At 47.7% G+C, this 13,196-nt stretch overlaps 1 protein-coding gene across 3 annotated transcripts in view; it reads right to left on the reverse strand.

The window, feature by feature from the left end:
* The window catches only part of COL6A3 (collagen type VI alpha 3 chain), a 92,728-nt gene that overhangs the window by 25,829 nt on the left and 53,703 nt on the right, over nt 1-13,196 (reverse strand). For all 3 annotated transcript variants that reach the window (XM_023228726.1, XM_023228725.1, XM_023228727.2), the window contains 14 exons: nt 12,801-12,893; nt 12,184-12,237; nt 11,156-11,227; nt 10,424-10,450; nt 10,268-10,312; nt 10,097-10,150; nt 9,583-9,645; nt 8,876-8,941; nt 8,397-8,450; nt 5,656-5,691; nt 4,092-4,154; nt 3,252-3,314; nt 1,858-1,920; nt 874-936 (listed from right to left, as the gene is read on the reverse strand). In XM_023228726.1, coding sequence (XP_023084494.1) covers nt 874-936; nt 1,858-1,920; nt 3,252-3,314; nt 4,092-4,154; nt 5,656-5,691; nt 8,397-8,450; nt 8,876-8,941; nt 9,583-9,645; nt 10,097-10,150; nt 10,268-10,312; nt 10,424-10,450; nt 11,156-11,227; nt 12,184-12,237; nt 12,801-12,893 — 816 coding nt within the window. The remainder of the gene's footprint in view (nt 1-873; nt 937-1,857; nt 1,921-3,251; nt 3,315-4,091; nt 4,155-5,655; nt 5,692-8,396; nt 8,451-8,875; nt 8,942-9,582; nt 9,646-10,096; nt 10,151-10,267; nt 10,313-10,423; nt 10,451-11,155; nt 11,228-12,183; nt 12,238-12,800; nt 12,894-13,196) is intronic.

A 13,196-nucleotide genomic window follows, 5' to 3' on the forward strand; every position in this document is an offset into this window, starting at 1 on the left:
ATGTAGGAACTTGCCACTTAGTTAATTTACGGTTTTCATCAGATATCAACAACTAGAGATCTGTTGACCCAAATTAATAGAAACAGAATCAGGAAGAGATTTCCTTCAATGGTTTGAATAGATTTTAAAGTCTGATTTTTTTCCCTGTGCTTCTGAGATTAAAAGTAATACAAATAGATTTGTTTTTAAACTTCAGTTAGTTGAAAAGAAAAACATGCAAGAAAGAAAAATATTTTAAAGCTTGGGATTAAAACAGTCAGATCAACCTGGTCCTTTCATATGGTGTTTAGGTGTCATGATTCCTTTTGCAAAAAGTTACAATGGACTGTAGATTTCTGTATTCTTTTGTAACGTGGAAATGTACATTACAAAATTATTGTTGGTGAATTGTTGGGGCGTTTTTAAATAGCATTTGAAAAATGAGTTACTGGAGTACTAATTTCTATTCCTAAGATGTCTCATTCAAAAGAAATTGTTTCCATCTGGATTGAGATCTAATCAAATCCAATTCCATTTTAACCCAAATGACATTTACTTCTTTGCAGAAAAGCTTCATCTAGTTATGCTTGCAAAGCATTTGCGGGACCTCAGATGAAGGTGGTTTAAGCTTCATTAGCCTCTACATTCCCTTGTATCAGGAAAAACACAGGGGAAAATATGTCTCTACGCGCTGCCCACCCACCTCTCTAACCCTGCCAATACAATAAAACGTGTTAATTTGCCATGGATAAGCAGCAAGTTTCACTATTTCCAGCCATATCCCCAATAACACAAGAAGCAAGGCTAATCTTTATTTGGAACCCTCTCCTGGCTTCCTGCACCTTCGAGCAAAGAGTGAGCGACAACCTGGCCCCGAGCGTGCTGTGACCTTACCGTCTCCCCACGAGGGCCCCGGTTTCCGATTCCTCCTTTTGGTCCTGGCTCTCCAGGCTCACCCTAGACACGAGAAACATGGCTGAGACCCTGTGGCCTAAGGCTGGCTTACACTGTGATGCCAAGCCCTGCTTTTACTCTAGGTAAGGGTGCTGCAACGTGCTGACTTTACCTTTGAGATTTCAGTGAAATGATTTTCTAAATTGCAACATTCATGTGCAAACTCCTAGAAAAGAATCCAGGAGGGTTTGTGTTTGTCCTTCTCACCAGCGTGGCATGGGGGACAGGCTGATGAGAAGAGAGAGTAACAGCTGGGAGAAGAAGGCACAGAAGGTGGCAGACATTGAGCCCAGCATGAAACCCAGCAACACCCTCCAGGCAGAGACCATCGTGGATTCACAGGAACTCATTTCTTTTACAGAAAACAGGCAGTCTTTCAGACTGGTCATGACAAATCGTAATTTATCTCAAAGCTGATAGAAAGGAGGTTCTCAGGTAGCCTTCATGTAGCAGACTTGCTGTTATCCAGAACAGTCAGGGTCGGGGCTCTTGGATGATCTAAATGTGATTAGCTGAGCCGCTGTGCGTGCACTGCGTATGTTTAAAGACTGCTCACTCCATATTATGCTGAAACTGTGCCAAGCACTGCCCAGCTGCTCTGATGGCTCAGAGGGTGCTGCACTATCGGCACAAGCCAAGCAAGAGAGGAGCAGAAAAGCCGGCCACTGATGGAGGGCTGTGGCCAGGAGAAAGCCAGCCCTCTGAGCAGGGATGGTTGGCGGCAGGGATGGTAGTGGGGATTATGGTGGGAATTGTTGGGGGACAATAATCCCACTGGCCAAGCCGCAATCAACAGGGGAGGCTGCAGTGGGAACCAGTAGTACTGAAGAGGAGGGACAGACAGACAGACAAAAGAGGGAGAGGGGGCGTGTGTGCCTGGCTGGTCCCTGTCCTCAGGAAAGCTCTACCTTTCTCAAGACAAACCTTTCTTCCCAGGGGACCGGTTCTGCCTCGTTCTCCAGGAGCACCTGCGGCACCTCCGCTTCCCTGGAGCAGGAGGGGAGGAATGTGTCAGTCAAGTGGTCAACCATTCAAGCAAATTGTCTCTGAAAGCTGACTCTCCCCTGCATGGAGGTCAGAGCCCACCAGGGGCATGGGACCTGTCCCGCCTGCAAATCCCAAGCACTCAGCTCTGAGCACAGGGGTACAGACTCAAATCTAAACATACACAGAAATGGCGTGCACAAATTTAAAACATGAGGATTACCTCTCAGTGCCAGTTTTCACAAATTAACGCATGTTGCAGTTATGAATATACATATCCTAGGTTCCTGACTGGACAGCAAGCTCCCAGATTTTATGTGACTTTATCCTGCCTCCCTTTTCACACATTCACAATGAGCACCTGGTGCATACGGGTTTGTTAAAGCCTGTTAGGTGAATGAACAAACTGATCGAAGAAACTGACTCTTAAAATGTGGTACAGTCTACCTAGCCCAGAAATAACTTAAAATAGGTGGTGAAAAAGTGCAAATCAATACATGTTTCTGGAGCTATTGGATAACTATTTGAATAGCTTTGCATCTATACCATCTTAAATTGTTAATGAACTACAAGTTAAGTAAATGTTTTTTAAAAAACCTCTAAAAATATGTATTTATCAGCTTTCAAGCTAGAGAAGGACTTTCTAAGCAAGTTCCTGCCCCCTTCCACCGTAAAATATTTTTGTGCATTTATGTAGCAACATATTGAGCTTGTTATCAGTTTATTAGTCATTTTTTTGGTAACAAATGATAGGATACCTCCCTCAATATCATCTCAGACATGAGGGAAACTCAAATATGTAGTTCCATGACACCTGATCCTAGCCCAGCAATGACAATGTGTCTCTGCTCATCATTGCTGATAGCTACAATGCATGATAACATCCACAGTCACAGTAAGTTTAAGGACCATCTTCTGTGCTGAACTCAAGGGTGAACTTGAGGCATTCACTATACAAAATACATAAGCACAAGGGGCTATCGCCGGGGACCAAAGGTGAAATACCTTGCGTAATCTAAGCATGTTGGGGGATTTAGATTTTCCATGGTTCCATCTCAAGAACATCCCCTGGTTTCCACCCAGGGGCCTACGCTTGGAGGGAGCAGAACTGAGACTTAGAGGCCCCTGGAGCACCAAAAAAGGAAACTCTTACTTTCTTAGGGTGAAGTATCCAGTCACTGCAAGGCCTGAGGTTAAATCTGGGGTTTGTGCTGCCAAAGAGGAGAGCTAAAGGGAGGTCTGTCTACAAGAGCATCATCCAAAACACTTTCAGCCTGCCTGACAACGTGCCCTCTGTTCAGCTAGAGAGGGGCCTGGTATTGGGACAGGCTTACCCGAGGTCCAGAAATGCCTTGTTCTCCTATCAGCCCTGGAGGACCAGCAGGACCAGCTGGGCCCTGAGGAAGGAAAAGGCCAACGTGAGTGCTAATGAGGTGACTTTCCGTGAGAAGCCTCTGCATGGCCTCTGCCCGTCCCACAGGACCCGGAGCCTCACTTCTGCCGGCCAAAAAAGGCCACCCAAACCCACAATTCTCCATCTCAGCTGCAGCAGCAGCTGCCTCAATCCAGAATGTGAATAGGCAAGTGAGCTTAAATGTATACAAGCAACAAGCATTCAAAAAAAAAAACATGTAGGAGAATCTTCACAGAAGCATCATTCACAATTGCCAGAAGGTGGAAACAACCTAAATGTCCATCACCCAATGAGTGGATAAACAAAGTGTGCTGCAGCCACACAACGGAGTATCCTTCCACCATGAAAAGGAATGAAGTGCTTCTATATGCTGCAACGTGGATGAAGCTCAGTGTGGAACATGATGCTCCGTCAAGCCCCACACACAAAGCTGCCTAGCAAATGATTCCATTTATACAAAATGTCCAGAGCAGGCAAATCCATAAAGAGAGAGAGATTAGTGTCTGCCAGGGACTCCGGGTGGAAGGCAATGGGGGGGGCGACTGCTATTAGGTATAGGTCTCCTTCGAGACTATGTTTTGAACCTAGACAGAGGCGATGTTTGCACGGCATCGTGGAAGTACTAAATGCCACTGGATTGTTCACTTTAAAATGGTTAACTTTCCGTGATATAAATGCCACCTAATCATTTTTACAAAGAGCTTACCAGGGTATTTGTGAAAATATCAAAGGACGTGCAGTCACACAAGGAAGCACTCACCTGTGCACCTCTGGTCCCCTGCTCTCCCTCAAAGCCCTGCTGGCCAGGACCGCCCTTGTTGCCCTTTGAAATAAGAGAAGATGCAGGGAGGAGTCAGGAAGGTTCCTGTCAACGTCAGCTCTTTGCTCTACAGTCATTTCTGGGCCAGGGACTTGGAAAGCAACCAGGGAAAATTCAGTTCTTCCAGAGGTAACAGATGATCAAAGTGGTAACCCCAGGACAAGACGCTGAACACAGGAGTCAGCTGTCTCCCTGAGCTTCTACAATTGTTCCTCACTCTTGCCTCACCTCTCCTCAGACAGCTTTGTGAAACAAGGATCGTTTCGACCTAAAGCAGAGGACCGAGACACCGGGAAGTTGCATGTTGCCGATGGCCAGATAAGGTGGGCACGTTCTGGAAGAGGCGCCCGCCCAGGACACTACTGCCTCAATCATGTTTCCTGTACTTGGACCCCAAGTTCCCACTGGGCACCATTTTCTCTAGACTCTGCAGAGGAGGCTAAGTTTAAGGAGATGGCTGAAAGAGGCTCAGGAGCCATGACAGCCCAAGGAGAAAGAAAAATAAATCTCAGAACCCCAAAATCACTAAGCCAAAGGGAAGAGTCAAGCTGGTAACTGCATTAGACAGAGCTGCCTCCAATTCTATTCTTAAATAAGATAGCTACAAAGAATTTTTTTTTTCTTTTTTTTTGGAGACGGAGTTTCGCTCTTGTTGCCCAGTCTGGAATGCAATGGCGTGATCTTGGCTCACTTCAATATCCACCTCCCGGGTTCAAGTGATTCTCTTGCCTCAGGCTCCTGAGTAGCTGGGATTACAGGCATGCACCACCACACCTGGCTATTTTGTATTTTTAGTAGAGATGGGGGTTTCTCCATGTTGGTCAGGCTAGTCTCGAACTCCCGACCTCAGGTAATCTGCCTGCTTCAGTCTCCCAAAGTGCTGGGATTACAGGTGTCAGCCACCGTGCCCAGTCAGATTTTTCTTTTCTTTTTTTTTTTAAGATGCATACCTCCCTCACATTCTTCCTGCAGGGAAATTCCTTGTGGACAAAGGACAGACAGAACTGAAAGTCATCCCTCTGCTGACAGGAGACAAAGGCATATCCAATTGCTTCCTTAGCCTATTTTTCACTAAGCCTAACTAAGGCATAGGTGACTGTTCTTGTAAACTGTGTATTCAGCGAAAGGCTAATCAGAGACTCAAAAGAATGCAACCTTTTGTCTCTTATCTACCTATGACCTGAAGCCCCCTCCCATGCCTCGAGTTGTCCCACCTTTCTGGACAAAACCAATGTACATCTCACACATACTGATTGATGTCTCATGTCTCCCTAAAATGTATAAAACCAAGCTGTGCCCCCAAACACTTTGGGCAGGTGTCATCGGGGCTTCCTGAGACTGTGTCACGGGCATGTCCTTAACTTTGGCAAAACAAACTTTCTAAATTGATTGGCATCTGTCTCCGAAGCTTTGGGTTCACAGGAGAGAGTATTTTTCACTCCTGGACTGGGCGGCATCTGGGCTGTTTGAAGAGAGTCTCCTGAGGGCACTCCATGAGGCTCACCTTAGCTCCAGGGGGTCCCCTTCGGCCAAAGCCACCCTGTGGAAGAAAAAGTCCCACAAACCGTGAGGGGGAGCATGGGCTGCTGGGCATGGGGCCTAGGGCTCTTTCAGACTTCACCCTCTTAATCTGCGGTTACTCAGGGGAATCTTCCTAAGCACCCACATTGTGCCAAGAAGCAGAAATCACGCCTCATCAGCCCTGGGGAAACTCGCACACACAGACACCCTTCCTCCACCCTCATCTGGGTGAAGTTTTGCTTCCTTACTACTCCTGTTAATCACCCAATGGAAGTTTTGAGAATTACTGCAGACCTGCCAAGCGAAATAATGACTCCTTTTGGCTGCAAGATCCCAGCCAGTTTCCAATGAGGAATGTGAAAAGGGAATGTCAACCTGTCTATTTTTCTTCCATCTTCCCAACTGTAGTGAGAAGTCATGAAATACATTAATTATAATGGAAGGGAGTCCCGAGTTCTCCAGGTGTTCCTGGCCAAACACAACACACACTCGGTTAAGTAAAGTATCTGAAGTGCACACACGTGCACCTAAACGTCTCGTGTACTTAGGTAGGGCTCATGCCTTGGCAACATCTTCCTGGATGCTCCAGAGGTGACCTTTAGTTCAAACATGTGGGCTTACTTTACAAGTAATCCATTAATTTCCACCTCAAAATAGTTTCCTCGGCAGTGGAAAGGTTTGGGGTGGGACTCTATGAATGTCCTGGGCGGTCTTTGCAAAGTTAGGGTTGGTGTTGCAGAGGCTGTGACCCACCAGCTCTGTTGTGAGGCTCGGCCATCTGCTACAGCAACCTAGGAACCTCACTCTCTGCTTCCAGTTGACCAGCCCAGTGATCTGTGGTGACCAGTTTGCCATTATTCACTGTAGTGCCACCTGTTTCAGTGGAAGATCTTGGCCACCTTCCATGGAGAATTTCAGAGAAGGGGACACCCTTCTCCTCTACAAACCAACAATCTGGACTGGCCCCTCCCAAAAGAGACATGCTAGAGTTCCATGAGAGTCCACCAGCACTCAATGATACATTGCTCAGGCCAGAGGCTGCCTGCAGAGACTCTAAAAAGTGGATGTAGGCATGCCAAAGCCCAGCGGGAGGGACACATTTCAACTTGGCCTGAGCCTGGCACTGTGGTCCTAGGGAAGAGATAGCAAGTCGTTAGGCCACAAAAAGAAGAACTGAGTCCGCAAGAGCCCGTGACTGAAACCGAATTCAAATCCAGTTTCTACCTTGTGTGGAGAATTGAAATTAATTGTATGAACTACTCAATTTTAAGTCATTTCATGAAAAGGTTTGGCTCTGCTCACACGCTGAGTTGTAATAGCCCATTGTAACATTTGATGAGTATTTCTTCTTTTCTGTTAGATAGCTTCTTTTTCATTATGTAGCATGATTCAAAAATAATGCTCACTTCCAAGCAGTTGATCCAGGTCTTTACCATTTATTAAAAATAAATAAATAAATAGTGCTCAAACATTTTAAAATGATATTTTCAAAATTTCTATTTTCTTCTGAATTTTCAAAGCAAAATGATGCCCGTAGTCCTTCATTTGATTTTGGTGAGTCTCTCCTTTTGACAGCCCCTCACCCCAGCGTACTCTACTGGCCCAAGTGCTGGGGTTGAACATGCCACTGCCCCTCAGGGCGTGGCTGAGGGCCCAATTCCCAACACCTAGCCCCAGCTTGCAGCCTTTGTGCTCTGTTCATTTCTGAGCAGAGACCTCTCCTAGGCACCCACCAGCATCCTGAATTTCTTCTGAGGGTTTACCAACTTCTACACCACTGCCTCCCTGAGCAGGGGTCTTACCTCCCAGCTACAAGGAAGACCCTGGAAGCTTTTGGATGACTTCAGAAAGATCATTCACATCACTTTGACTTTAGCATTTCTTCAACAAGACTGAGGATTAGGCATACAAGGAACTATTCTGCTACAGATATTTCTGAAATGTTTTGAAATTGCAAGATGCAATACACCAGAAAAGAAATAAATCTAGTTTTGTTATTTCACTTACAGCATCCCCCCACAAACCCACAGATAATTACAAAAATAACAGATCTACAACCCCCTCAGCCTCCTTGCCCTTTATTCCCTCCCTCCCCCAGTATTAGGATTTCCATTTGGGTTTCTTAAATATTTAGTTGGATCAAATCTGGCCCGATATTTGAAAGTAGCAAAGATATTATTTTTAAAAGCATCTTTCAGTATGTTTTTGGGGAGAGCAAGAATTGGGGAGAGAGAAGAGATGAGGCACCAAGGAAATTATAAGAATGAAAATAGATTGGAGTAACAACCGTTTCAGAAATCCTTTTAGGCCGGGCGCGGTGGCTCAAGCCTGTAATCCCAGCACTTTGGGAGGCCGAGACGGGCGGATCACGAGGTCAGGAGATCAAGACCATCCTGGCTAACCGGTGAAACCCCGTCTCTACTAAAAAATACAAAAAACTAGCCGGGCGAGGTGGCGGGCGCCTGTAGTCCCAGCTACTCAGGAGGCTGAGGCAGGAGAATGGCGTAAACCCGGGAGGCAGAGCTTGCAGTGAGCTGAGATCTGGCCACTGCACTCCAGCCTGGGCGACAGAGCGAGACTCCGTCTCCAAAAAAAAAAAAAAAGAAATCCTTTTACATTCACTCAGTAAAGAGCTGCGGAGTAACCATGCACCACGTAAAGTTGGGCAGATCTTAGGGCACTGAGGATTGCTGCAGAGCTCCCCGAAGCTCTAATGGCACTCACATTCTTCCCAGTTTCTCCAGGTCCGCCAGGTACTCCGTCTCTCCCTGGGACACCCTAGTGGGGGGAAAATTAGCATGAGATTCTCATCTGCAGAGAAGAATGTCTAGCTCTGAAATGTTGCACAAGACATTGCAGGGAAAGGGGTCGATTCACAGAGGAAGAGCCTGTCTGCAGGACAGTTGCACACTTTGCCAGATGTGTTGGACTTCAGTACACTCCCACCTCTACAAGCCTTTGGCTTAACAAGCACCTTCCGTAAATATCTAAGAGGCACAGATTCTGCTGAGAAGCCCCACTTAGCAAGGGTCACTCTGGTTCCCCACAGAGACTTCCTTCATGGGGACTCTGCTCCTAATCTTAGGCTACTCTGCAGTGTTAAAGGCCACGTCTTTGGCCTCTGTGGCTTCTGATGAGCCAAGGACCGTGCCCTTTCTCTAGCCCTCAGTACAGGGAGAGTCTAGGAATATGCAGCGCCCTACCATGGGGCCGAGGTCGCCGATTTCTCCTTTGGGTCCTCTCTGCTGGCTGTCTTGTCCTGGGTTACCCTGAAAGCGACATGGGGAAGTGAAATGAGCCACATATGGAAGGAAAGGAGCTGCCACTGGACTGAATGGTCAGGGAAATATTAGCAAGGACCTGCATGCAAGGCTCCAAGGGACAAGCCCGTCGACCACAGCCCCTCCAGGCTACATCCATACAGCTCTTACAGAATCCAATCACGGGATCAGCAAAGCACTCTTAGCCCCAAACAGGGGCAATGGTTCTTCCCCAGGGAGGAGGACGCCCCAGGCTCACTCTTGCTTATCCTTAACCACAGAGGCAGGATGGACTGGAGGAGGAGGCTAGCATGTACCGCTCATTTGCTTAATGGTTTTACAGAGCCACAAAATGAGAAAAGCTGCAAACTCTTCTCTTTTCCAAAAGCAAATTTAAAGTGCCCTGATACCACATTTTTGGAAATTTCTCAGATATTTGTATAACAGGACTTGCAAATGATTATCTGGTTAGCAACAGAACAAATACATCTCCCCAAAACCCAAAATTGCAAGAAAAAGACAAAGCACATATTTTATCAACATGTTTTAAAGCAATTTCAAAAGTAGAATTCTTCCTTTCATCCCACATTCCCAACAACCCTCTCCCCCAGGCTCAGGTCTGAAATCGTCAATAAAGAAATCTTCTTTACCGGGTCCCCTCGAATCCCAACGTCTCCTCTTTCTCCTTTCGCTCCTCGAGGTCCTTTATCACCCTAAAGAAAAAGCACAAGTGAATGCTAAAAACTAGCTGTTTCCATTTTTATCTCACCCTAAAATTCACATTCTTCAATTCATAAATCTTAACTAGAACAATGTTTACAATGTATTCATTCACCATGAAGGCAAATTCACTTCCACATATTTTTTATTCGTTTAGTAAATCCATGAATATTTATTGGGGACCCATTTTGTGCCAGGCACTGGGGATTTATTTACAACAAAACAAACTCAGTCCCTGCCCTATGGGACGTGATCTCCAAATGAGAAAATGTACTGTAATGTGTCAGAGCTGAGAGGGGATGTCACGTGTGCATCCACAGGGGAAGTCAGGGAAGGCTGCCTGGAGGAAGCAGGATTGACATATATGAGGAAAGGAAATAACTCTTCCCTAAATGAAATGTTGATATTCTTTCCATAACAGCAGCACTGTGGAAATACACCTACCCTCCTTCCAGGATTCCCTTTCTCTCCAGAAGAACCAGGCAATCCTTTGTCTCCCTGCCAAAGACAAGGATTAAAGGTCACACCTGCTGCAATTTCTATCATAGACTGAGTTGTTAGTTTCTGGAATCTTCAGATCCAAAAGCAGTTTGGACTTAGAGTAAAATCACTTACATCTTCACCATCTAGGCCATCCAGTCCAATTTCTCCTATTTCGCCCTAAGAGGGAATAAGGCAGACAGGTAAGTAGAGAAAGCTATTCTGGCAAAGGAAGAAAGGAGAAACGCAGGGAGAGTTTTCCATGTATAAAACAAAACCAAGCTTGCGTACCTTCTCTCCTGGGAATCCCCGAGAGCCCTGGAAGGCAAGAGGACAGGGGAAGCATTAGCTCTTCCTACAGGGCTGGTCCCTTGGGCAGAAGAGGCCGAGGGCTGTTCCCCCGCCCCACCCCATTTGAACGCTGCAGTGTCTGAAAATTTAATATTAGAGTCCCACCCCTTTGGAGTCCTCTCTCACCACCACGTGCAGTGTTTTACAGCTAAAACTCGAACTGAATGCTTGGGTGGTCTTGGCTCCCTGGGTAGGGGGGCGGGGGGCGGGGGCCCAAAACCCAGGGCAAGGAGCTGACTTTGTAACTTTGCAGCCCTTCCCTTCAGCACCTGCCTTCAGACTTCAGCAAACAGAGAAGCAAGTTCACCAGCCTTCAACCCCCTGCTGTCTTCTCAGTCCACTCCCTTTCCCGGCCGCTCCCACGGTCCAGGGCTGGACCCGTGGGCACCAGCCTTCCCTCCACCCTGGCCCATGTTCTTTCCTGGTGAGCATTTCCTGGCTCCTTCACGTTTCCATAGGAAACTATTTCTCCACTCTCAGGTTCCCCACCAGCTGCAGCCCCTACTCCTGAACCCACCCCACTCAGAACTGCCTTCCAATGAGAGGTCACGGGCTGCTGAATGCTGAGGTCAAGAAACCTGGGCCCGTGGCCTCCCTCTCTGGCAGCATCTGGAGAAACTGCGAGTCACCTGACCCCTCCCCACGCGAACACGCCCATCACCCACACCTCACCTTTATTCCTCTCTGGCCCGGGCAGCCCTGGAAACCTTGAGTGCCGTTCACACCAGGCGGACCTCGCTCACCCTATTGTGAGAGACAAAGGCATTTTGCAAGCTGGAGCCCTTCGTCACCCTGTCTCCGCCGGGCTTGCAGCAGTGAAGGTACTGTGAACAGCATGCAGCAGAAAGCAGATTGCACCATGGGGAACGTTGATCGAGGCTACGTGAGCCAGGGAGCCTCTTGGGCTCCTGCATGAGGCCTGGCCTGGAACCTGCAGTTCGCTGAAGGAAGTGCGATCTGGGAGGGTAGCAGTGCAGACAGCACTGCTCTGCAGGCTGAGAGTGGGTGGCCCCCAGCGCCGTGTCTCTGTGGGTGCTGAATCCTGGGAAGACCTACTGGCCTGCCAGCTCCTCCAAGTGATGCTTGATTCCCTGTTCTCTAGCCAAGCCCTGCCGGCTGGGCCCTGGTGACCGCACTGTTGCTCGTGGGCCCCTCTGTCCCCTATCCCAGGGCTGGACCTTGATCGAGTATCCCAAAGCTCCCCAGACAGGCGTCTATGCTGGGCATTGCTCCCATGGACCCTGCGACTGGGGTCTGTCCATCCTCAAGACCCTCGGACACTGATGATCTGATCCAGCAACATTCCCTCCGGAGACTGCCCTTAACAGGGTAACTCCTACAGCCCTGGTGAGGTTTCCTACTATGCCCTCACCCCTCAGCTCACTCCCATCTCTACTTGCATGTCTTAATCTAGTAGATACTGGGTGTGCAAATTCGGTGTCCCTCTAGCTCAGAAACCAATCAATCCCTCCCTCTGAAATAGAGTAAGAACAAATCCCACCCTTCATGACACATGTGTCATACTTCAATTATTGTACTTAGACATCTGGGCAAAGTTGTTAAGAAAATTAGAAATTAATTTTTCTCCCAAAGGGAAAGCCATCAGCAACTGAACAAATGCTGAAATCCACAATATAATCCCAATGGGTAAGGATCAAGGAGGGGGTGACATTTTAGGGACTAAAACAACTTTTACTTACGGGTCCGCCCTCATCACCAGGATAGCCTCGGTAGCCGTCTTCTCCAGGAATACCCTGAAACAAAGTAAATCAGGTCCTTTGTTAAATCCCGTGGTCTTCTTTGTTCTAGAGTAAGGATCCCTGGGTCCCCCCTTCATTTGGCAGAGCAGCACTAAAACTCAGCATGGCTTTCCCTGTTACTGCTTTTCCCCTCACTACGCCATGTCATGATTCTCTGTCAGGACCTCCAAGGCTCCTGCTCTGCCAAGAAAGCCTGTTAGTTCCTACTGACTCAGAGCAAATGCTACGAGTTCCGGCTGCCATTGGCGGCCAGGCTGCTGTCAGGGACGCCAGCTCACTTTAACATTATTTTATGAAATGAAGGACCAAGATGTTAAAGCACAGATCCCCTTATCCCGTGCAAAAGGAGGGTTCCGCCTGAACCAAATTCACTGGGACAGGCCCCAGCAGAGCAGCACACGGGTCTGCCCCTCAGAGCTCCTCCTTCTAACGTAAGAAATGGTCTCTCATCTCCTCCTTCATCTCCACATTCTCTTGTTAGAGAAATTACCACACCAAAGTAATGTCAGACTTCTGACAGCTCATCTCAGGGGTGGGCAAGGGTAAAGCCACCGTACCTTTGGCCCGATGCTGCCGATGGGCCCGCGGTCTCCCCTCTGCCCAGAGCACTTGCAGGGAACCCCACAGCAAGCTTTCTCGGCAATGTTGTCCTACCAAAAGGAAGAGAAACCAAATGTTCAGATCTCAAGAAACGCCCAGCAGAAAATCACAAATATGCGTTAAGGGTTAAAATCGGATGCGTGGGGGTTTCACAGTGCGAGATGAAGTCCCTCCAGGTGACATTTGCTGGACGGCTGACCAGCAAAGTCAGGAGGGCCGAGCTCCTGGCAGTCAGGGTGCGGGTGGGAAGTCACCAGTGGGAAAGTAAAGAACAACCAAAGTAAGATAGATCTTATGCACAATGTCACCTCAGGCTGGACCTTATTTCTAGAAGTTTCCATTGTCACATCTTA

This window comes from Piliocolobus tephrosceles, chromosome 11, assembly GCF_002776525.5.
Source record: "Piliocolobus tephrosceles isolate RC106 chromosome 11, ASM277652v3, whole genome shotgun sequence".
In the NCBI taxonomy this organism is placed as follows: domain Eukaryota; kingdom Metazoa; phylum Chordata; class Mammalia; order Primates; family Cercopithecidae; genus Piliocolobus; species Piliocolobus tephrosceles.